At 42.1% G+C, this 23,364-nt stretch overlaps 1 protein-coding gene across 8 annotated transcripts in view; it reads right to left on the bottom strand.

The window, feature by feature from the left end:
* Window positions 1-23,364, bottom strand: part of SEC24C (SEC24 homolog C, COPII component) — a 1,539,459-nt gene that overhangs the window by 488,348 nt on the left and 1,027,747 nt on the right. For all 8 annotated transcript variants that reach the window (XM_078643234.1, XM_078643230.1, XM_078643232.1 and 5 more), the window contains one exon: window positions 6,346-6,462. In XM_078643234.1, the coding sequence (XP_078499360.1) occupies window positions 6,346-6,462 (117 nt within the window). The remainder of the gene's footprint in view (window positions 1-6,345; window positions 6,463-23,364) is intronic.

The raw sequence follows: 23,364 nt of genomic DNA, 5'->3' as shown, positions 1-23,364 counted from the left end.
CGGGGAGGCGGGTGGGCGATATGAATGTCAGCAGCCCTACATGCCACGAACAGATGCATACTGGTAAGTAGCATATTCTGTTCGAGGCATGTGGGCTGCTGAATTCATATCTGTGCATAGAATGTATAGCAGTATCTCCCCTAGCGGTGGTTGCCTGTGCCAGCTGCAGCAGTCTGAAAAAGAGTTTTGAGAACAGCCTGTCCTACAGCAGCTTGCTGTTTGGAATGTACATCTACACAATAGTGTTTGGTAAATGTATGTATGGTTGACCATGTGGCTGCTCTACAAATTTCGTGTAAGAGAATATTTCCTAGGAAAGCCATGGATGCCCCTAGTTTGCGTGTAGAATGCGCCCTAGGTTGAACTGTTGAGGTGCGTTTTGCTTTTAAATAACATATCTGAATGCACTTAACGATCCATCTGGCTATACCTGATTTTGAAATAGGGTTGCCTTTGTGTTGCGGTGAGAAAGCAACAAACAACTGTTTTGTCTTTCGAAATGCCTTAGTTCTATCTATATAGTATAGCAGAGTTCTTTTGACATCTAGAGTATGCAAGGCCCTTTCAGCTACTGTCTGTGGATTTTGAAAGAACACTGGCAGTTTTATTGTTTGATTTATATGAAAATGGGATACCACTTTTGGCATGAATTTAGGGTTTGTTCTGAGAACTACTCTATTCGCATGTACTTGAATGAATGGCTCTTGAATAGTTAGGGCTTGCAGCTCACTAACTCTTCTAAGTGAAGTAATGGCAATAAGGAAAGCCACCTTCCAAGTAAGAAATTGTAGTTCACATGAGTGTAGTGGTTCAAAAGGTGGTTCCATAAGTCTGGTTAAAACGATGTTTAGATTCCAGACTGGTGAAGGTGGGTGTTTTGGGGGAATAACTTGTTTAAGTCCCTCCATGAATGCTTTAATTGCTGGCACTCTAAACAGTGAAAGGTGTTGCCTGTTTTGGAGATATGCTGCTAACGCAGCCAAATGTATCCTGATGGATGAGTAGGCTAAATTGCAACGTTGTAGGTGCAAGAGATAGCAAATGATGTTCTGCGTAGAAGCATCTAATGGGTTTATATCGTTGTTACTGCAGTAAATGACGAAACGTTTCCACTTTGCTGCATAACATGCCCTGGTTGTGGGTTTTCTTGCCTCTTTGATAATATTCATGCAGTCTGGAGGCAATTTCAGGTATCCAAACTCTAGGATTTCAGGAGCCAGATCGCCAGGTTCATCTGTTGCGGATCTGGGTGTTGGATTTCTCCATGGCTCTGTGTTAGAAGACTGGGTGTGAGTCGCAGTCTTTGATGAGGCACCACTGACAGTTCTAGGAACGTTGTGTACCATGGTTGCCTCGCCCATGTGGGAGCAACTAGGATTAGCGTTAGCGAATGTTGGCGCAGTTTGCGCGCCACTAGCGGTATTAATGGAGCTGGGGGAAAAGCGTACGCAAATGTGCCTGACCAGTTCATCCATATCGCATTGCCCTGCGACTGCGGATGTGGGAACCTGGCGGCAAAGTACTGGCATTTTGCGTTTTCCCTTGTGGCAAACAGATCTATCTCTGGTTGTCCCCACTGCCGGAAGAATGGTTGGAGCACATTGGGGTGAATCTCCCATTCGTGTATCTGTTGACTGTGCCTGCTGAGCAGGTCGGCTATTTGATTGTCCTTGCCTGGGAGGTGTTCTGCCATGAGAAACATGTTCCTGTGAATGGCCCATTTCCACACACTCTGAGCTAGATGCGATAGCTGTGGGGAATGTGTTCCTCCCTGTTTTTGAGTATAATACATAGCTGTCATGTTGTCCGTCCGGATCAACACAGTCTTGTTGCATTGTGTTTTTTGAACGCTTTTAGTGCTAGAAAGACCGCCATCAACTCTAGTAGGTTGATGTGCATCTTCTTTTGTTGTATAGTCCATAGACCCTGGACTGTGTAATGTAGGACATGGGCTCCCCAGCCTAGCAGCGATGCGTCCGCCGTCATCACTATTTGTGGGACAGGCTCCTGGAACAGTCGTCCTTTGCAAAGGTTTTGTGGATTCCACCAAGGCAGAGAGTTGTATGCCCGACTGGTCACCAACACGAGGTATTTCAATTGTCCCTGAGCCTGGTTCCACTGCCTTGCTAGGCACTCCTGTAGTGGACGCATGTGTAGTCTGGCATGAGGGACTATAAATATGCACGAGGCCATCATGCCTATTAGTTGCATGAACACTCGAGCTGGCAATGAGTGTTGTGGTTTGAACTTTTGGATTAACGTTTGCATTCCGTTGATCCGTGCTGTGTTTGGATATGCCTTTGCTGCTAGTGTATCTACTGTCGCTCCCAGGTACTGTTGTACGTGGGAGGGGTGTAGGTGTGACTTTGGGTAGTTCAGCGAGAAACCTAGACTGTGCAGGAGATGAATGGTTTTTGACATGTGGCTGGCACATTGCTGGGCTGATGGCGCTTGTATTAGCCAATCGTCCAGATATGGGTACACATGAATGTGTTGTCTCCTGAGATGCGCCACCACTGTTACTAGGAATTTCGTGAACACCCGTGGGGCTGTTGTTACACCGAATGATAGGACTTTGAACTGGTAGTGTTGTCCTTGAATTGTAAACCTGAGATACTTTCTGTGAGCAGGGTGTATTGGTATATGAAAGTATGCGTCTTTGAGGTCTAGAGTTTCTAGGAAGTCTCCCTGCCGCAGCAGTGGGAAGACTTGTTGCAGAGTGAGCATGTGAAAATGCCCTGATAAAATGTACTGGTTGAGGGGCCTGAGATCCAATATTGGTCTGGAGACCCGTCCTTTTCGGGAATGAGGAAGTATAGTGAGTATACTCCTGTTCCTTGATGTTTGAATGGGACTGGTTCTATGGCCCCCTTTTGCAGCATACTGATGACCTCTTGGTACAATAATGTTGTGTTCCTTTGACATTGGACGGTGTACGGGTGGGTATGTTGGGTGGTGTTGATGTGAATTCTAGGCAATAGCCATGTTGGATAATTTGCCTGACCCACTTGTCTGTAGTGATGTTTAGCCAGACTGGTAGGAACTGTTGTAGTCTTCCCCCGACTGGTGTTGTATGGTCTGGGGGTAGTTCCAAGAAGTGACTGTTTGGTATTAGTGGAGGATCTATTGGTATTGCCTCCACGACCTCTGCCCTTGTTATTATTTCCTCGGTATCCACCACGATTTGTTTTTTTATTGTATGTGGATTGCGTATTACTTTTCTAAGTGGCGGATTGCTGAGATGTGTTACCTCGTGCTCCTCCTCTGTAATTGGAGCGACGAAAGGAGCCTCTGTGTTGTTGGGACTGAAGAGCCCCCATTGACTTTGCAGTCTGAGTATCTTTTTTCATTTTGTCCAGAATTGAGTCAACTGCTGGACCAAACAAAATATCTGGATTGATTGGCTGGTTAAGAATTGTGGCCTGGACCTCACTTTTAAATCCAGATATGCGAAGCCATGCGTGTCTCCTAAGCAGTACCCTTGTGTTGATAGATCTGGCAGCTGTGTCTGCCGCGTCTAGAGCACACTTAATGGAGGCATTTGTAATGAGCTTTCACTCCTGTATAAGTTCATCAGCCTGCTGTTTGAAAGGCTCAGGTAAGTGTTGGAGAAGTGCTTCTAAACTGTCATAGTGCGCTCTGTCATATCTAGTCAACAAGGCTTGAGTGTTGGCAATTCTTCATGAGTTTGCTGCTTGAGCAGCTACTCTCTTGCCTGATGCTTCTAAAATCTCCGACTCCTTATCAGGAGAAGGAGCTTCTCCAGTAGTTTGAGAATTAGCACGCTTTCGTGCGTTGGAGACCGCCAATGCGTCTAGAGGCAGTTGTCCCCTGATGTAAGTAGGGTCTACTGGTGCAGCCCTATACTTTTTTTCAATTCTTGGGTTGATGACACGTGCCCTAGCAGTGTCTTTGAATATGTCATTTGCGTGCTTTAGGACCCCTTTTAACATGAGAAGTGTTTTGACACTCTTTTCTGAAGTTGCAAGCGTATCAAACAGAAAATCTTCCTCTATAGGATCTGAATGCAAATCTACATTATGGTAGAGCGCTGCTCTATCTATTAATGAGTTGAATGCCACTGTGTCTTCTGTAGGTGATGGCTTAGCTGGGTATGCAGTTGTGTCTGTAATGGGTTGAGCCCCATCAGGGTCTGGGTCATCCCCCCATGGCTGTGAGTTGGGGTCTATATATGGGTTTTGTGGATATCCAAAATCCACATCTGTGTCATGGTCTACATCTGGGTTGTAGTCAGAGCGTGTAGGTGAATATGGTGCATATGGAGTAGTAGGCATAGCTGGAGAGATAGGCTCGAAAAGAATAGGAGAGGTTGCACAGTCCCTTTTCTTTCTGAGTGGAATCGTAGAAAAGTGTTCAGCAGGCACTGGTCTTTTCTTCCTTGTGTAAACAGTCACTTTCCCAGTATTTGGGTCAATATATAGTTTAGACTGATCTTCTGTAGAGGGGTCTGGATGAATGATCTCCTCTTCTACAGTCTTTTTGCCTTGGCGCCGATGGTTTAGGTTTGACCTTCTTCGGTTCGAAGCCTTTTTTCGGGTCGACCGTTTTCGGTGCCTGGATCTGCTCTTGAGGCTTCGGTGTCTGTCCGACAGGTTTTGTCGGTCCGACTTTTTTCACAGGTTGCACCACTTTTTTCGGACCAATAGGGTTTGTTGGTTCGATCACCTTTTTTGGGTGTCCTGATTTGTTCGGCTGTAGAGGTGTCCTCGGAGCCTGTGGCTTTGGCTCGATGGGCTTCGGCCTGACCGTTCTAGGTTGGTCAACTTTCTGTTTCGCTTTTGGTTCGACGACCGCCTTGGGCGTAGCCCTTTTGCCTTCGTAGACAGCCTTTTGTTCCTCGTCGGCTGTCGAACTGGATTTGTTCGAGTCGGCGGCCCTAGGCTTCGAAGGTTTATATGGAACGCTGGCCTTCGGCTCGGCACCCTTTGTGTTTATCACCTTCGGTTCGACTACGTTCGGTCCGAAGACTGTCGTGTCGATGACTTTCGGTTTCGATTGAACCGGTCTTGGATTACGTGTCTCAGAAGGCTCTTTTTGTATATTCTTAGCCGGGCGGTATTGCGGGGCTATAGAACCAGTATTTAGATCTTGGCTAAGGCCTGTTGGCGATGCCTCGACCTGAGTCTCTGATATTGGTGTAGTGTCTGTGTGGGGCGGTGTACTCACGGTTCGCCCCCCGTTGTCATCGGAGTCGTCTTAGACAGCTACGATGTCTTGGTCATATTCCTCGACCACGACGATTTGTTCTTCCTCGTCGATACAATATTCATAGTCGTGCTCGGAGTATTGATCTTATTCTTGATCCGAGTCTTCGGCGTCAACTAGTTCTTCCTTGTCGTCGAAGATATTCTCGGGCTCCGGTGGCGACCTCTGCATTTCTTGCCTTGCCGCACGCCGATTCCGGATCGTCTTTTTGGACCGGAACTGGGCACAAGCTAGGCAATTGTCTTCATTATGATCTGGTGATAAACATTTTTTGCACACAGGATGCTTATCTGTATGCGGGAACTTTGAGTTGCACTGCGGGCAATATTTGAATGGACTCCGTTCCATCGACCGTCAGTCCACGTGGCGTCGAGAAGGCCTAACGGCCCTATTCGACGACCAGAGTGCAAGTAGATTGTGAAGAAAGCTTTTCAGTACCGATCGCAAACAATACCGACGAATCTGAAGGCCTTTTGGCCTTTTGAAAAGTTTATATCGATTCCTAACTTGGAGTACAGGAAAGTGCATCCGAACCCAATGGCGGAAAAAAACAATCTGAGGATGGAGAGGATGCACATGGTAGTCCGAGGGAGGAGCCACCTATCTCGTGATACTTCGAAGACTCTTCCAGGACAACAATATGCAATCATCCGGACCCAACACTAGGCGGCAATCTATGCACAGATATGAATTCAGCAGCCCACATGCCTCGAACACAAATTTTTACTAACTCCTTTGACTACGCCTAGCTGCTTTGTGCCACAATATTCAAGACTGAGCTAAAAGTAGTTTGATTAAAAACCTAACTGGACACAATAGAGATTGTGACATGATTACATGGTGAGATCTCGCACCCACACCACATAATCCACTTTCCTACACCTATATTCGAAATATTGTTGAAATAAGGCAGGTACCTGAACATAAATGACTGTCCCCCATTGGTCACAGCAGCAACCAATTAACCCTGATCATCTCGAATTGAAGATTATCATTCGGAGATAAGCAGGGACTACAATAAAATGGAAGGACAAATACATTGTGTGGTTGAGATACATCACTACGTTTAGTTGCAAATCTTGAACCAAGGATAATTTACACATGATTTCAATACATTACCTTCTCTTTATCAGTACCAATCAACTTCTTGTCATCTCGATTCTTGAGCTTGCCTGGTGCCTCAGCAATTGGCAATGAGGTGTGGAAAATAAACAGCTTCCCTGCACAGTCTGCTGCCTATCAGTACAATAAAGACATTTATGTAATTGATCTTGACATAACATTTCTTTGAGTGTTCACAATGACAAACAGTAACCCGACATGAGCAACATCATTGGGCCACTGTGCATGTATTATGATGTTCAAATTAAAAACAAAAGTAATAGCAGCCTTTTGGATAACAATTATTTTCAACAATCAACATTTGTACAAACCAAGTCTTACAACACAATAATATGGTTTTCATATCAATCTGCCAACCATGTTATATATGTTATATCGACTATCAACATGTCATCAAGCTGAGTAGATGGAGTTAAAAAAATAGCAAATCTATACTTCCCCTAACAAAATGGTGGTAGTCGTATTATGGATATGCATTTTTGATAGGTGGATATTGAAACAACAATAATGTGACATTCACATACCTATGATTGGAAGCACAAAGATTTCCACAAATTAGTCTGAGTAGTCATTATTGCGTTTATCGCGTCAGTATTTAATTGCACTAAAAACTGTGGGATTAGCCACAAATATGAAGAACGCCTAAACACTTAACTTAAAAGTGAACTATATGACAAAATGTTACTTGCAGTACTAGTTTGCATCATACGAATCTCCACTGAAGTAAAAAAAAATGAACAATTCTGTGATTCCTATGTCGACCCTAGAGCACGCCTTGCTATGTTATGTGCATTTGTGAAGCGCACGATCTCCTGAGAGAGTATTCTGGCCCCATCTATGTATTGTTCATTTAAAATTTACATTGGGCATAAATGTTCTTCTATCTTCATGACAAGCTACTCCCTGTGACAACCTATCAAAGGCTCAATTTCTTTTTTCTTGGAGAATAAAATGAAGCTTAATAGCGTTTTCATGTCTGCATTTTGGCATTTAATGTTCAGTGAGGTGAAAGTATAGGACATAAAGAAAAAAATGCAGCCTGATGGGTTGTATTGTAAAATTAAGAAAAAGTGTTCTACCCCTTACGAGTCAAGAAGGTTCTTCTTCCCATAGTGCGCCCTACTGGAATTACCTCGGAAAGAGTTTTTTTTTCTAAGGGTAAGTTAGGTAAAGACGTTTTGCATTATGTATTTGCTTTCCAATGCCCAACTTTACCCTGGCTGCAGGGGTGGGTTGTTTAGGTCTTTAATGAAGATTACTAGGATGGAGAACCAGGACTCCAATTAAGAAACCCTTTCTTCTGCACTATAGCATCTTCAATAATAGTCTAAGCGATAGTATAGCAAGCTAAACAAAGCTCCTTCAAATAATGGCTGCTGGATAGCAGAAAAAACTGCCTGTAAAGTACCGAATTATTTGAGATAACAAAAAAAGAGATACCCTGTTCAAATAGACTTCTCTAGACTTCCTCACCCATTCTATCATATGTCTAAGCATCAGAATGCAAGCACTAAGGCTTTGTGAATGTATGCAGTGATTTCCATGTAGCTGCTTAATACGTCTGTTATTGGTACATGTCTGAACCAAAGCTGTAGTAGCGCCTTTTTCTCTGGTCGAATGAACTCTAGGTTTGCCAGGTAGAGGAGGGTTGTTCTCTAACTGACAGCATAATGTAACAAAATAAACCATCCTTTTAGCTACAGATCGCTTGGATGTGGCCATGCCTTGTCTAATCTGACAGAAGTTAATAAAAAAGCGTTTTGTCTTGTTTATATCCTTTGTTTTATCCAACAGAAATGAAGAACTCTTCTGATACCTAGGGAGATTAAGGTGTAGTGTAGTTCCTATTATCCCAATAGGCTCTGCGCATTGGAATAATATCTTCAATAGTATAGACCTAGGACAGAGGTTAACTAGGTCTTCTACTGACGATATTAGACTTAAAGTTTTGTGTTTGCCAACTAGCTCAGAGTTCACTAGAAACTTTCTCGAATAGGCAAGGAGGATTTTAACCTCCCTGGATAGACAAGAAGGGATTTAGTTTCTGACAACCATAGAACATGACAACTTTGCTCTCCCCTAATCAAGAGTGTATCTCTAGAGTCGTGTGAAAGCAAAAGACAACTTATTTCACTCAGTCAGTTCAGTGCATTCTTAGTTTCACCAGATTGTAGAGAAAAGGAAGAGACGGGTGTGTTCAATAAAAGATGGTATTTATTGATCAGTCTCTTTTCTCATACAAGAGAAATGGATCGCTACTATTGTAATACTTAGAGTTAAGTAAAGTGCATATAGTAAAAGCAGAATTATAAAATAATACTGTAAAAGCATTGATATGGTTTCTAAGCCATATGATATTTAAGATGGATAAAATAGATACATACATATATACATTGACTAATCGTACTCAACTGGTGCTTCTAACTATGCCTACCCCAGTGTACCTGACCTAAGCCTAATACGTGGGCGGGAGTAGATAAGTAGCAGTTTAAGTTAAGTTTGTTTTGCCAAGGGACTGACTCAAGAATTCTCTGCAAGAGGTTATTCAGTTCTGTACCTGAGATCTAGAATGGTGGAGGGCTGGTATCTCTTATCCCAGGTCTTGATATTCCAGCTGCCTGCGAGGGCTGCTTGGAAACGCCGGAGCAGGATTTCTCGGCAGGAGAAAGGCAGCGTCTCTTTCTCAGCGCGTCAGGAAGGCGGGGCAGCGACTGTGGGCTTCGCTCTCTGCTGGGCTCCTCGGCAAGTCTCGCTGCTCCAATCTCGTCACCACCGCGTGTGTTTGCTTAAGGCAATGTCGGTAATATTTATACCTGAAAGGTGCCGAGATTAACGTAAGGATGGACATATATACGTCAATAAGGATGTCATACGAACGGGTTCGTTCGCACATTCTTTTACTGAAGTTCTCGGTGAAATCAAAACAATGGCTACGGGAATTTCCCAGGTCGCTGTAGGTTTGATTTGTTTTGAGAACTCCGTATGCCTTATCAGGGGCTGGAGGAATAGTGCTTGTCTAATTAGATGGCATGCGTTATGACCTAATCAGATAACGCGCTTCTGTGCCGTGGTGTGGCTTAATCAGATAACGGTTTTTGCACCGTTGGATGGCTGCTAGTTAATTATTAACCAAACCAGGGTCAGGAATAGGGGGATCGATACAGTACCTATAGAAATACATCACACCCACTCCACGTAGACTATGTCCATATTTACAAATCTAGGCATAGTGAAACTAGTAGCGTTTGTGTATACCGTACCACCCCAAAATACATTCATATGCATTCTGAAAATTGGAATTATGAAATATACGAAACACAATCACATGTACTATATGCACAAGCAGTATAATAATGCTAAACATATAACGCATATTTCAAACTCAGCATGAATAAATTGTGAAAACTACACATGAAATGGCTCTTTTATACAGAAGAAAAGTGCGAGACCATTTCATCACAATCATAAAGTTTTGTATGAAAATGCTAGAGGGTAGCTAATGTCTCTTGACTACCTAAAATAGAAATTCAGTTCTCTAAGAATAATGTCTACTTTAAGCAGAAGATAAGTGTCCCAAAAAATTGTAAATATTTTGGAATTGAGGGAGGTGAGAAGAGAAAAAAAATATTGTTCCATTTCATTGCTCTACTTTTAAAGTTGAAGGCCAAATTCAAGTTTGCAGGGAACTCCGTGTGCTAGCTTGCTCAAAGTCATTCCTTCTGCTCTGGTGAAAACATCATATCATTCAGACTGTCGAAAAAACTGTCAACAGCTTCTTGCGAAAGTTCCACTAAGTCTGAAAAAGTTGTTACCATGCATTCATGAGCATGATTGCCTTCATCGATGTTTTGATCAGCATAGCTGACTGAAGGTCGTACCTGATCGATGCTGCTTTCATCTCGTACTTCACTACCCCTCAATCGTAGTGGTGAAGTCTCCACGAATGCCGTCATCAGGATAGGTAGCCGCTGGGGGCAGCACAATGCACGAGCCGTTACCGGACCCAACAAGGTTTCTGCGTCCAATGGCACATCCGATTGTAGTGTCAAACAGGTGTCTAACACGTATTCTTCGCCGCATAGCAAGCACCTTAATACAGGCATAACACAACGTTGCCACATTGGTCTAAATGAAAGAAACCAAGTCATGTTCAAGTCCCGTAGCCGTGCTAGTCCAAGGACTCTAGTTATGCGGTCCCGGTAGCCAATGGCTAGGATCGTTTCTTCCCTTGTCGCAGGTGTTTTGTCTGTGACATGGTTTGCCACAGTGAAATAACAGGATCAAAAATAGGATGCCTGCCACCAGTCCCAAAAGGAGAGGAAGTCCGCCCAAGATGGAATGGACAAAGTCTGGAAAAATACCCAGGATGGCTTTGAATGGAGTTAAAGCTCCTGAAAACACTGTCTTAAATACATTTGAGACACCACTGGTATCAGAAATATTTAAGATTTTGTTCAGTATTTCTGCGAAATGTATGGGGGAATTTGTTGATAACAATGAATGAATCTCTGCCGTTGTCCTTGCAACTTGGAGATCATACGTTTCTTTTGATGACGTTAGCCTGGTCGGCGTCTGTAGGAGCACTGTCTTCATTCTGCTTAAAGTATCAATTCGAATAGAAGCAATTTTCAAATTGGGCCATAACCTTGCCTCCCTGTCTGGAGAATCATTCGGGAACAATACTCGTTCACAGCACATGACCTTCCTAGTCACGGTTATGAGATAAGGTTTTCCGGGCAGCAAACTACAACATCTGCGATCTACTATTAGAATGTAACTCCCGTTCGAGAGTCTCCTAAAGAATGGTTCTATTTGTGTTGCAGGTGTGCCTAGCTGGTAACATGAAAGGTTATTAGAAGTCCCTTCACAGGCTCTATGCAAGCTAATACCCTGACACAGAAGTGTACCGCTTAGTGATCTTGCACAATTATTGCCACTAAGAAACACTTTCTGGCCTTTATTACTGATACATTCGTGTGTATAGGGCAAGTGCCATGTTGACTTAATGTACCCTTTACCCAACCTTTCATACTGGCCTGCCTGTATATATTTTTGGCAGTATTGAAACCTGAAAGTAGATATCGGAATATTTATTATCCCATGTATTATCCATTCAATGACAGGTCGTTCTGACATTGTTAATGGTAATCTTTCTAGTTTTTCAATGCTCAGGATTGTATAATCAGCACCCTTCTGTGCCATACTGATTTGTTTATCAGTAAGGTTAAAGATATTAAATAATGACGTTGTGTTGATTAAACGCCAAGGCACATAGCCTGAACGCAGATTTTGTAACGTCCAGCCAAGCTGTACAATAGAACGCAATTGGGACTGACCGTGTGGTAACATCAGTAAGTCTTGCGATATTATATCGATTGCTGAAGACACAATGCTGTCCAGAGAATATATTCTGGAGGACAGAGTCATTAACCCATTGTCCACCACAGAAAGTGATTTTTCCAAATTAATACGGTCAATTTCCCGTATTTTCTCTGCTGTCTCAATTTGAGTTTCTTTCCAGGCTTCGTTATAAGCTGCATATATAGAGGCCGCTATGAAACGTTTTTGACGCTGTTTGCGTGGTCCCATAATGAAATCACGCAAGTCAGCACCTTCTGTAAGTAAAGTTAGGTGTTGCTTAATTTCTGCCAGTGTGGACGTTTGTAGCCATTGAAGGTAGAGCTTGCCCACGCTGTAGGTGGTTACTATCCCTGGATGTTGTCTTTGGGAATATCTAGGGTCTGGCCTGGTCAATGTGAACCCCTGTATTTTGTTCAGGAATCTGTCTTGACAGTTATTTGTATCTGTGGGCCAGATCAACCATTGTTTCCATTCAGGATGTGTTCTGTTTTGGTTTAGTATATGGTTTACGTCTATCTCAACATCTATAGAGCTATTATCGTTCACTGTTGGCTTTGGAATAGACGGTTTGTTTAAATCTTTGATTTTGGCTAAGCCAAGACAGGTAGTTTGTTGAATAGTGTCATTCAAAAATATAATTTGTTCTGGGATCATGCAGGCTCTAAACAATGATTCTATACCTTGTACTTGCCAATCTCTTGTACCCCAAACAGTTTTTGCTTCAATATTATTGTTCCAGAAATCAAAACCAAATGTATTCATTTGCTCAAAAAATGAATCTGAATATATCAATTTTGTGTTTGTAAGCATGGTCTTCATACCTGTCTTATTTGACAATTTGAAATAAAATGTTTCTGCATTACTTGTGTTAAACCCTGAAAAGTATGAATATTTATCATAAAATGTTTTCGAGCTACCTTTTGGAGGAGTAGCACAATGTTCCCGTTGGTTATAATTTAAAACATTTCTAGGTTGTGCAGATTTGTGTAGATAATGGTTACCATAGTGGTTGTAGCAGAACATTTGATCATAATTAGACGAACCCTGCAAATAATCATGTTCTGTAAATTTAGCAGACATCACAAGATCAGACATCATATCATTAATACTTTCAAAGTCCCAATCATCAGCAAATGTGCTTGGTTTTACAAAGTCACTCAATGAGATCTTGAATTGGTGTAGATACTTCAGGATTTCAACCGGACCATAGATTTCATAATCAGTTTTGTCCCATGCTACACCGCCTGGTATAGGATTGGCTGTGAAGTTCACTGAAGAAAGTTCTCTTTTCTCGACGTGTGAAGATGTGTGTGGTTTAAGGACCAAGTTGATTTTCTGGCTTGCTGTGTCCATTTTAGCATATTTTCCTTCAATGAAATGTCCCAAGCATAGTACCATGATGAGCCAAAGTATGAGGATAAATGCACCTAAGGCCACCCAAAATTCAATCCATGGAGAAATCAGATAGGTTTCTTTCAGCTGTTGAAAAAGTTCCTTAGCTTTATCTTTAAAAGATTTGTTGATGGCTGTTTCTTAGATTCACTCAGATCTTCAGATGAATCATCAAAGTTGATGAAGTAGCCGGATGCTGTTCTGTCAATTGTTCCAATTGCTTCTGGATTACTTTTTGTTCTAGAAGTTTCCTTTGTTTTATCAGCATACTCATATGTTACTTCATTGTAGGTTGGTGTGTCTCGACTAAATGTTTTTATTTGGGTTTTTAGAGGTTCAAGTTCCATTGCTTTGTTGCATATTCCTTGTTGATGTTCTGTGGGCATTTCGAATGTGATTAGCCTCTTAGTTTGAACCTCTGGATTTGTAGCAAACATCGGTGTTCTACTACTTCTTGGGAGTCCACTTGGCCTACTGTTTGTTATCGGCCACATGATTGTGGTTTTACCAGGTCGATGGATACAACTCTGTTCTCCTTTTTACCAGCAAGGGGCGGTAGTACTACTGATCTTGTCCCGTTGATAGACAAGACAGGAACTGCTTTCCTGTAAGAAGGCCCAAATACCTTCTTTACCGCGATCTTCTCTCTGACTAGATCCCCGACTTTTGGAATCCAGACAGGTCTTGCTGGGACAGGTGGTTTCTCTTCAGTGGTTGTTGGCTGTTGTTTCAACTTTATGTTGCTCAGGTCTTTTCTTGTTTCATTTAAGTCCTGCAAAATAGCCAAACGATCTTTGATATCAAAGCTTTTGTCTTTAACCACTGAAGTCTGACTGTCAAGATCTTGGATCATCATTCTAGTCCCAAACAATAGTTCGTACGGACTGAATCCCCTCAGAGAATCTCTTGGCAGGTTATTTAGACTACGTTGGACACTTATTAGATGTTTGACCCACCCAGCTCCAGAACCTAATACCTTTGCTGTTATAGATTGCTCTATGCCTTGGTTTTTTCTTTACACCATCCCGTATCCCTCAGGAAGGAAGTGAGAAGAGTCCCGCTATGCAATGCTCATTTGGCCATACCTCCCCATAAGCTTGAGGGTTAAAGGGGAAAATATTGGTCCAAACGTAGCATGCTCCTAGCGTATATGCCATTATAGACTCGCAAATCTTTTTATAACAGTCCAGACGTCAGCCGAGCGCTGGGGTCTACATTATAAGTGAAAGTTAGTCTTTTGTGTTAATCTGACGCTTTTTTTTTTTATATTCTTTTTTGTTGGTTTTATTGACTATTGTCTAGCCCTTCTGGAGTGAAACGCCATGGTAATACACCGTTTCTCTCGCCGCTGCGATCTCTGTTGCAGTCTGGGCAGTTTTTTACAAAAATGTGGTGATGCAGGCTCATGCCTGGCCACCAGTACACTGATTGTAATTCTTCCAGAGAATCTTTAAGCTTGAGGTGACTAAGACCCTCACCAATGTGTGCGTCCGCTATTATCAAGCTTCTCCTGTCCGTGTTTGGAATTACTCTATCCCCCACTCCAGGGATTCGAGCAAAAGGAACGGAGTTTGCATCGAATATGTATGTATAGTTGAGTGGGTAATTGATCGGTAGCACTGAGCAGTCGCCCTTTGATGACGTTTTCACCGCCAGCACTGTTTCACCGTCAATGTTTTTTACTGTACGCTTTTTTGCAGCTACGGAAGCCGGTTTAGTTGCTACCGCTGTGGCTGTCTCAGCCAATGAATTCCCTGCAGCGTGAACGCCATCACGCTGATGACTCAGTGTATGTATCACGTGAGTCTTTTGTAGTTCTTTTTGTAAAAGAACTACTTGTTCCCAAAGCGATTTTTGCTTTATTGTTGCACCTGTGTCATCTTTGTTACCGTTTACAACCCATTTCTGTAAATCGTTGTTGCATGATTTGACGCAGTAATACGAATCGGACACTATAAGTGTCGGGAATTCGCGATCGGCATTATCTAGCGCCATTTTCAATGCTATTATTTCAGTCTGTTGTTCTGAATTAGTTTCTACTGAGTGTGTTTTTATTAATAGAGGTCTCAGTTTTCCTCCACGCCATACTTCTTTTGTAATTTCACATGTGGGGTTGTACGCTTGTTCTCCCCACCCAGGTGGTTGAGCATGGCCGTCTGTATAAATTACACAGGCGTACTGTCGTAAGGGCAGAATGTCGATTGGCAGAGGGTATTCTCTCTCATATTCTAGATATTTTAATTCTTTCAATCCTGGATCAAAATAGTATTTTACTTTGTCCGTAGCAATTGAATTTACCCATTGTATCCATTCTGGATTCAATGCTGTAGTCGGTAAATTACATGGGGTTGTTAATGCCTCAAAGGCTGATTCTGCTGTTCTGACTGTAATAAGTCTACCGTCAGCTTGGTCTTTTTCTCTTGCTACAGCCGTTTGAACCGCATGAACAATGTTTTCTTTAATGCTGAACGTTTTTTCAGCTTCTGTGTACAAGTGTGATTTGTATGCAATTGGTACCTTTTCTTCCTCATTAGAGATCAGGTATGTGAATCCGCATCTTCCTGGGATAACTCGAATCACAAGGTTGCGTGTGTTATCACGTGTTTGTAATTTTGTTTTAATTAACATGTCTGTTTGTAAAGATCTCAAAATTTCTGTGTGTTTTTGAGTCCAATTGATTCTTTTAAAATCTGGTTTTATTAGATCATAAAGGGGTTTGACCCTTTCTGCGTAATTTATAATGTAAGTTCTTCCGAAATTCAGGTAGCCTAGAATTGATTGTAGGTTTTTTAGTGTTCTAGGTGCTTGGATTACAGCACATTTCTCTAGGAAATTGTCAGCCAGGCTTTTGCCTTCACTTGATAGTTCATATCCTAAAAACAGGACTGTTAGATGGGCAATTCTTGACTTTTTAAAGTTGAATTTGTAACCCTCTGCTGCGAACCCAAGTATTATGGTGTTCACTCTCTTCAAGTGAGTATCCAAGTCATCGTCTGTTAGATAGATGTCGACGACATAAGATAATGCCTCGTCATCATATGTTTGTAGTATTTCTGTTACTCTCGCTGAGAATAATCCTGGGCTGTTCTTGAACCCCTGGGGCAAACGACAGACATTTTTTTGCGCGCCATTTATTGAGAACGCGGTCAAATATCTGCTTTCTGGTGCTATATTCTGACAAAAGAATCCATTAGAGATGTCTAATGTTGTTTTGTATTTTTTGAGCACTATGTTATTCATTAGTGCAGCACTATGCGAGTTTTGTACTGCAAAGGTTTTGCAACATGAGTTAAGGTGTCTGTAATCCACAACAAGACAATATGAATTGTCTGGCTTGGAGACAGGAAACAAAGGGTTGTTCATTTGTGAGGTGCAAGTTTCAATCGCCCCCTGGTATTCAAGTTGATCTAGGATCTCTTTTACCTGTTTTTTAGCTTCTTGCTTAATTGGGTACTGCCTCTGTGCAGTAGGTTATGATTTTAACTGGATTTTGTGAGGAGGAGAGTCCTCATCCCATCCCACATGATTTTTATATAAGGCAGGGGCTTGAGCTACTGCCCACTTTCTTGCAAGTGTATATTTTTTATGAATTGGAATATGATTTGAGAAGGCAGGCATAATTATTTCTTCGCCATGTGGGCACTCCCTGACAAACTCGGGTGGCCAGTCTCGTTCAGCTAGAAGGATGTCATAGCCCTCGGAGAGGTTATCCCAAAATAGACCCCTTATTTTTCTAGTCTTATCCCCCTCTATACGCAATGTTATTTCATATATTTTATGAGGTTTGCTAACTCTGGTATCTGCAGTTTCCACTTGAATGTATTCATTCGTGCCCACTGTCTCCAGATGATTCATAAGGACTTTGCGAGCTATGCTCACTTCTGCTGCGCTGTCTAGCATTGTCTGAGCCCATTCTCCGTTTTTCAGCTGTGTCCTCAGTATTCTCGGCATGATTTATTACTTTAATACTGGCTACCTTCTTCTTTGGAAATTGTAATTTTTTATTTTGATGAGCAGGTTCCTTGTCTTTGGACTTGACGTGCTCTTCCCTGTGTTCTGATCGTCCTCTTCTTTCCGATTTCTGCGAGGAAGTCTGAAAAGATTGAGAGGGACGTGTATCAATATCTTGATATCTATCAGGTTTTTTTATATTATCCCTATTTCTAAGGTTGTATTTTTTCACAGAGGGCTCCCTTTGGGGAGACTTGCGTCCTTGGTCAGGAGATCTTTCTCTCCGCCGAGGAGACCTTCCTCTGGACTGGAATCTTTTGTCTTTAGGATTGGATTGTTTATCTCCATCCCAGCTCTTTTTTGAGTGTTTAAATTATTTTTAATAAATACCTTTTCAGGACTTTCAACTAGTTGGGGTTTCACTGGTATTCCACCCAAACTATCTCTTCCTAGTTCTTCATAGGATTTTTCTATGATTCTGGCAATTTCAGATGGTTGGTCTGCTATATTTGTCTCTTTTAACCTCTGGCGGATCGCCACATTTGCTGCTTCACCCTTTATGTTCGCTAGTAATATTGCCGAGACCTGCTTGAAGTCTTTCAGTAATTTCATACCGAGAGTTAAAGCGGGTTCTGGACCGTATTCATCTTGAATTTGTTTTAGCACATCTGGTATTACTGACATGGATGGTACACCATGTGTTTTTGTGTAAATGGAAGCAAAGACTGTTCCCCGAGTGTCACAGTCCTCCACGTGTGGTGCGATTCCCATTGGAAGACAGATAGTCAGAATCCTGTGTTTCTCAACAGAGGTGGTATCTGGGAACACAGCCTCTATTTGAGTGATTTTTTGTGCTAGCCAGAAAGGTATTTGTTCCCGTTTTGCGGGTACTTTACCTAGACAGGACTGTATGTTCTGTGGTGTAATTTTATTTGTGTTCCCCTGATGAGGGGTCAGCTGTGGAATTTTAATTGCTGGTTGGACTGTTGAAGTCCGCATTACATATTGGACTAATTGTCTATGTATTTTTATTAATTGTTTTAGCTGTGCTAAAAGGTCTGCTGCAGGCATTTCTTCAATGTCTGGATGTGGTGTGTATCCGGCTAGGACCGGCCACGTTGCTCCTGGTCTACCTAGTGGACCGAGCCTGGTGATGTGATTATTATGTTTTAGGGCGCCATTAAACAAGAGCAGGTGCTCTTGGAATTTGAGTGGTATTTCCACCTCCTCAAAAGGAATGTACTCATTAGGAGGTTCCTCTGTTTTGTAATAGTGGAAGACCTTTGTTACAGCGTTTGCTGCTGGAAAATTTATCCATGAATAGAATACCTCTGTCTGCCGACATTCGTGTGCCTCAATTACGAATATGACTGTACCACCTCTCGATGTCAGTCCATTTTCTATAAGTTTTAAAGTTATAGATTTTCTTATGTTGACAGGGATCAGTATTATATCTGGGTCATTTCCCTGCATAGTAGTATCAGCTGCTACGAGTTCAGCTGCTATTCTAACTGTCTCTATTTCTTCTTCACTGTCTGTCATTTTACCGACAGGAAGGTTCTTCTGTTTGTTTACAGATCAGGTTTCCACGGAAACAAAGATTAGATGCACAATATTTTGGAACAGTGTATCCTTCAACATTGAATAAACCAAGAACCATACATAGGAGTCTCCTCCTGCGAAGTTTGGCGGATATGACCTTTCACCCACTCCAGATGTCTTTGGAGTATTATGGGAAAAAAGGGTCTCTGTGTGAAAAAGCACGACTGAGTTACTCTAATGTCTTGCGTTAGTTTTATCGCCTATCCAAACGGTTGGGCGCCATGTAGTGTAGTTCCTATTATCCCAATAGGCTCTGCGCATTGGAATAATATCTTCAATAGTATAGACCTAGGACAGAGGTTAACTAGGTCTTCTACTGACGATATTAGACTTAAAGTTTTGTGTTTGCCAGCTAGCTCAGAGTTCACTAGAAACTTTCTCGAATAGGCAAGGAGGATTTTAACCTCCCTGGATAGACAAGAAGGGATTTAGTTTCTGACAACCATAGAACATGACAACTTTGCTCTCCCCTAATCAAGAGTGTATCTCTAGAGTCGTGTGAAAACAAAAGACAACTTATTTCGCTCAGTCAGTTCAGTGCATTCTTAGTTTCACCAGATTGTAGAGAAAAGGAAGAGACGGGCGTGTTCAATAAAAGATGGTATTTAGTGATCAGTCTCTTTTCTCGTACAAGAGAAATGGATCGCTACTATTGTAATACTTAGAGTTAAGTAAAGTGCATATAGTAAAAGCAGAATTATAAAATAATACTGTAAAAGCATTGATATGGTTTCTAAGCCATATGATATTTAAGATGGATAAAATAGATACATACATATATACATTGACTAATCGTACTCAACTGGTGCTTCTAACTATGCCTACCCCAGTGTACCTGACCTAAGCCTAATACGTGGGCGGGAGTAGATAAGTAGCAGTTTAAGTTAAGTTTGTTTTGCCAAGGGACTGACTCAAGAATTCTCTGCAAGGGGTATTCAGTTCTGTACCTGAGATCTAGAATGGTGGAGGAATGGTATCTCTTATCCCAGGTCTTGATATTCCAGCTGCCTGCGAGGGCTGCTTGGAAACGCCGGAGCTGGATTTCTCGGCAGGAGAAAGGCAGCGTCTCTTTCTCAGCGCGTCAGGAAGGCGGGGCAGCGCCTGTGGGCTTCGCTCTCTGCTGGGCTCCTCGGCAAGTCTCGCTGCTCCAATCTCGTCACCACCGCGTGTGTTTGCTTAAGGCAATGTCGGTAATATTTATACCTGAAAGGTGCCGAGATTGACGTAAGGATGGACATATATACGTCAATAAGGATGTCATACGAACGGGTTCGTTCGCACATTCTTTTACTGAAGTTCTCGGTGAAATCAAAACAATGGCTACGGGAATTTCCCAGGTCGCTGTAGGTTTGATTTGTTTTGAGAACTCCGTATGCCTTATCAGGGGCTGGAGGAATAGTGCTTGCCTAATTAGATGGCATGCGTTATGACCTAATCAGATAACGCGCTTCTGTGCCGTGGTGTGGCTTAATCAGAACGGTTTTTGCACCGTTGGATGGCTGCTAGTTAATTATTAACCAAACCAGGGTCAGGAATAGGGGGATCGATACAGTACCTATAGAAATACATCACAAAGGCACGTGCCGCAGATGTTGAATGATTAGAAACGTAATAGTCTGGTTAATTAATATGAAAGTCCGAAACTACTTTTGGTAGCAAGGAAGGTTGGGTTCTTATTGCTACTCTATTAGAATGGAAAATATAATAGGGTTCTACAGCAGCTAGGACCTGCAGGCTGCTTACTCTTTTGACAAAGCAAATGGTAGAAAGTAGATAATACCGAGTCAACCACACAAGGATTCAAAATTACATGAATGTATTGACTGCTATCCAATCATGTATTACATATTAAACTAAGCTTTAGGTAAAGTGATTGACATACTCTTTCTAAGTGTCCTAGTAAAACAAGTGCACATTGTTACCTACATTACACATTGCTCTATGCCAACCCCTCCCGCCATCCAATACAAACACAAACACTGTCCGTTTAATTAATTAACAAGGAGAAGCTACATTATCAGGGCTTGAAAGTTAAAATAAACGTTTTGTCAAGCTCCCATCCCTTTTCGGTATATAAAGTTTATATCATCAATATTTCCTCTTTGTTAAATACCAAGAAATAAACAATCACAAACAGAAGTACGGTAAGAATCACAAAAGGATATACAATCGTCATTTTCTAATGTAAAGCTTCCAAATATTGTAGTAGATAAGAGTTTGTCACATCGACTAGAAGGGGTCAAAGAGTTTCAGTGCAGCCAGCCAATGGACCGTACATTTTCCTCAGGCCACTGAATATACACTCCCCTTAAAATATTGGGTAACTGAAGGAGTGGCATTCCTCAATAGTCGAGCGATAGCCGTACATATATTTAACTGGGTCTGGAGCTGAAGGTCGTCAGTATACGTGCTCGGTATCTCACTGCACTTTGAAGTTCCTCAACGGTAAGCAGTCTTATTTCTTGTACGTTTTCTTAGGCTTTCTATACTTTTTAATTAAATAAATCAAATGTATGGCCACTTTAAATTTGATTTTCTATTGTGGCCATTAAGTGGGCGAGAGGGCTCACGCTTGTTATAGGGAGGAAAGAGTCTTCCGGGTTGACTAGAGACGCCATTTTTAGTTTGTGTGTGCTCTAGTCATCATAGCGGCTCATGTTCAAAAAGAGACACGCTGTGCCAACACGCACTGAAGGCGCTCCTGAGTCAAGTCTGTCTGAGCTTGTCAGCGTCCAGTGCCAGCCACGCTGCCCAGTTGTCTCCACCAGGTGAGACCATTATTTAATGCAGCAGAGCAGAGCTTCTGCATCTTGCACCAACCATTGAATACGTAAAGGAATGTTAGGCCCCACTGGCGGGACTAAATACTTGTTGCCCTGAATAAAACTTGCAGTTCTCCAGAGATGGTCAAAAGAAGACTCAATCCAGGACATTTGGTAACTGGCATGTCCACGGCCAGGGCTGCCTTAGTCCACGTGCGCTCCATACAAAAACAAGCGCAGAACATCTTTGATCTGTTAGATGAGGGGAGTCTCAATTTGCTATGTATTATGGAAACTTGGCTCTCTGAAGCCTCGAACCCATTCATTGCCATGGCCTTACCTAAGGCTTTAATATTTTAAGGATGGACACGAAGAAGGGGAGGCGGAATAGCAGTCATTGTGAAGAAACAAAGAGTTTGTCAGTGTAATGAGATTACTTAGCTAATGGGAGCAGAAACAATGGGTTCCTTTATTAACCTTTCACATTAGCCTTCAGTCGCAGGAGTTTTGGTATATAGGCCACCGGGTCCAGCAGTATCCTTTTTAAAATCATTGGGCAATGCTATTAGACACTTTGCCCTAAAATACTCTCACTTTATGTTCTTAGGCGATGTTAACTTACACCTAGATAAACTAAGTCAAAGGAGTCATATTGGACCAAGTCTGTTCCAAAGTGGCTTTGCTTATGGAAGACCCACTACCTTTGATTTGGTCGGATCACTCTCTGATTAGATTCTCTTGGTAGCTCCCTGTAAAACTGGATCAGATACTTAACAGACAAATCCATTGGGTGAAAGCTTCTAATAAGATCAATCCTCCTGATTTTTTTGAGGTTCTGCAGGAACACTCGAGAGCTTTTAGACATATGGAGGATGATGCAATAAAATCTAACAACTGGATCAGAAATGCTCAAAACTCTGGTTTTCGTCCATTCACAAATTGTAAAAAAAGAGTTCTAAGGCACTAGAACGTAAATAGAGAGAATATATTTCAGTGGATGAAGAAACCTTTAAAAAAAGCACAAAAGAACTATTATGTGGCCGTAACGGAAGCTACAAAAATGTATTACGAGGAGAGAATTGGAAAACTAAGAAATAGCTCGAAAGAGATTTTTGTGATACTTAAGAGCTTTATAACCCCACCTGCCTGCACACAGTCCAATGGGCCTTGGGTGACTGGTGTGAAGAACTAGCAAAATGTTCACAGCCAAAGTCCATAGCATTCAGGAAAGCCTAGGAGTAGGCAGAATATCAGCTACTGATGTGGAAACTCCAAGTAAGGAGATATCTGAAAGCAATTCAAAACTGAGCTTCTTCAAAGCCATCTCTTGAAAACTATAAAGTCAGGTTCCCCGAATGACCCATGCCCCCCTAAGCTGCTAGCTGCCGGGGCAAATATCATTAATTTATTGGTCAATAAGATTCTTAATGCATCTCTAGGAGCAGCGACGGCTCCTAGCATTTGAAAACAGGTAATGATTCTACCCCTTTTAAAAAAGCAAACAGAAGGTACAGCCAACCCATCTAACTACAGGCCCATTTCCCTGTTGCCCACATTCTTCAAGATATTGGAGAATCAGGTAAAATAGACAACTGTCAAATTATGTGGAGGCTAATGGGTTTTTCCACCCAAGTGAATCAGCCTTCAGGGTCCAGTACAGCACAGAAGTGGCTCTAGTAGAGGTATCTAAATGTATTAGGATTACCCTGGAGGCTGGGTGTGTAGCTCCACTTATATTATTGGATCTGTCATCAGCGTTCAACACGGTCCCAAATGCTCTTCTTTTAAGTCATCTTCAGGAGACAGAGTGACAGGACAAGCCTGGAGCTGGATACAATCCATCTTAGAAAACAGAAGCCAAAAAATCTGGATTCACCCCTGCTCTGCAAGTCCCCAAATGGTGGATACAAGGGTCTCTCAGGGATCAGCATTGAGCCCTACACTTTTA

The sequence above is a fragment of the Lissotriton helveticus genome, chromosome 5_1 (assembly GCF_964261635.1).
Source record: "Lissotriton helveticus chromosome 5_1, aLisHel1.1, whole genome shotgun sequence".
Lineage (NCBI taxonomy): Eukaryota > Metazoa > Chordata > Amphibia > Caudata > Salamandridae > Lissotriton > Lissotriton helveticus.
The sequence above is the reverse complement of the archived record's forward strand: the minus strand, read 5'-3'. Positions and strand labels throughout refer to the sequence as shown.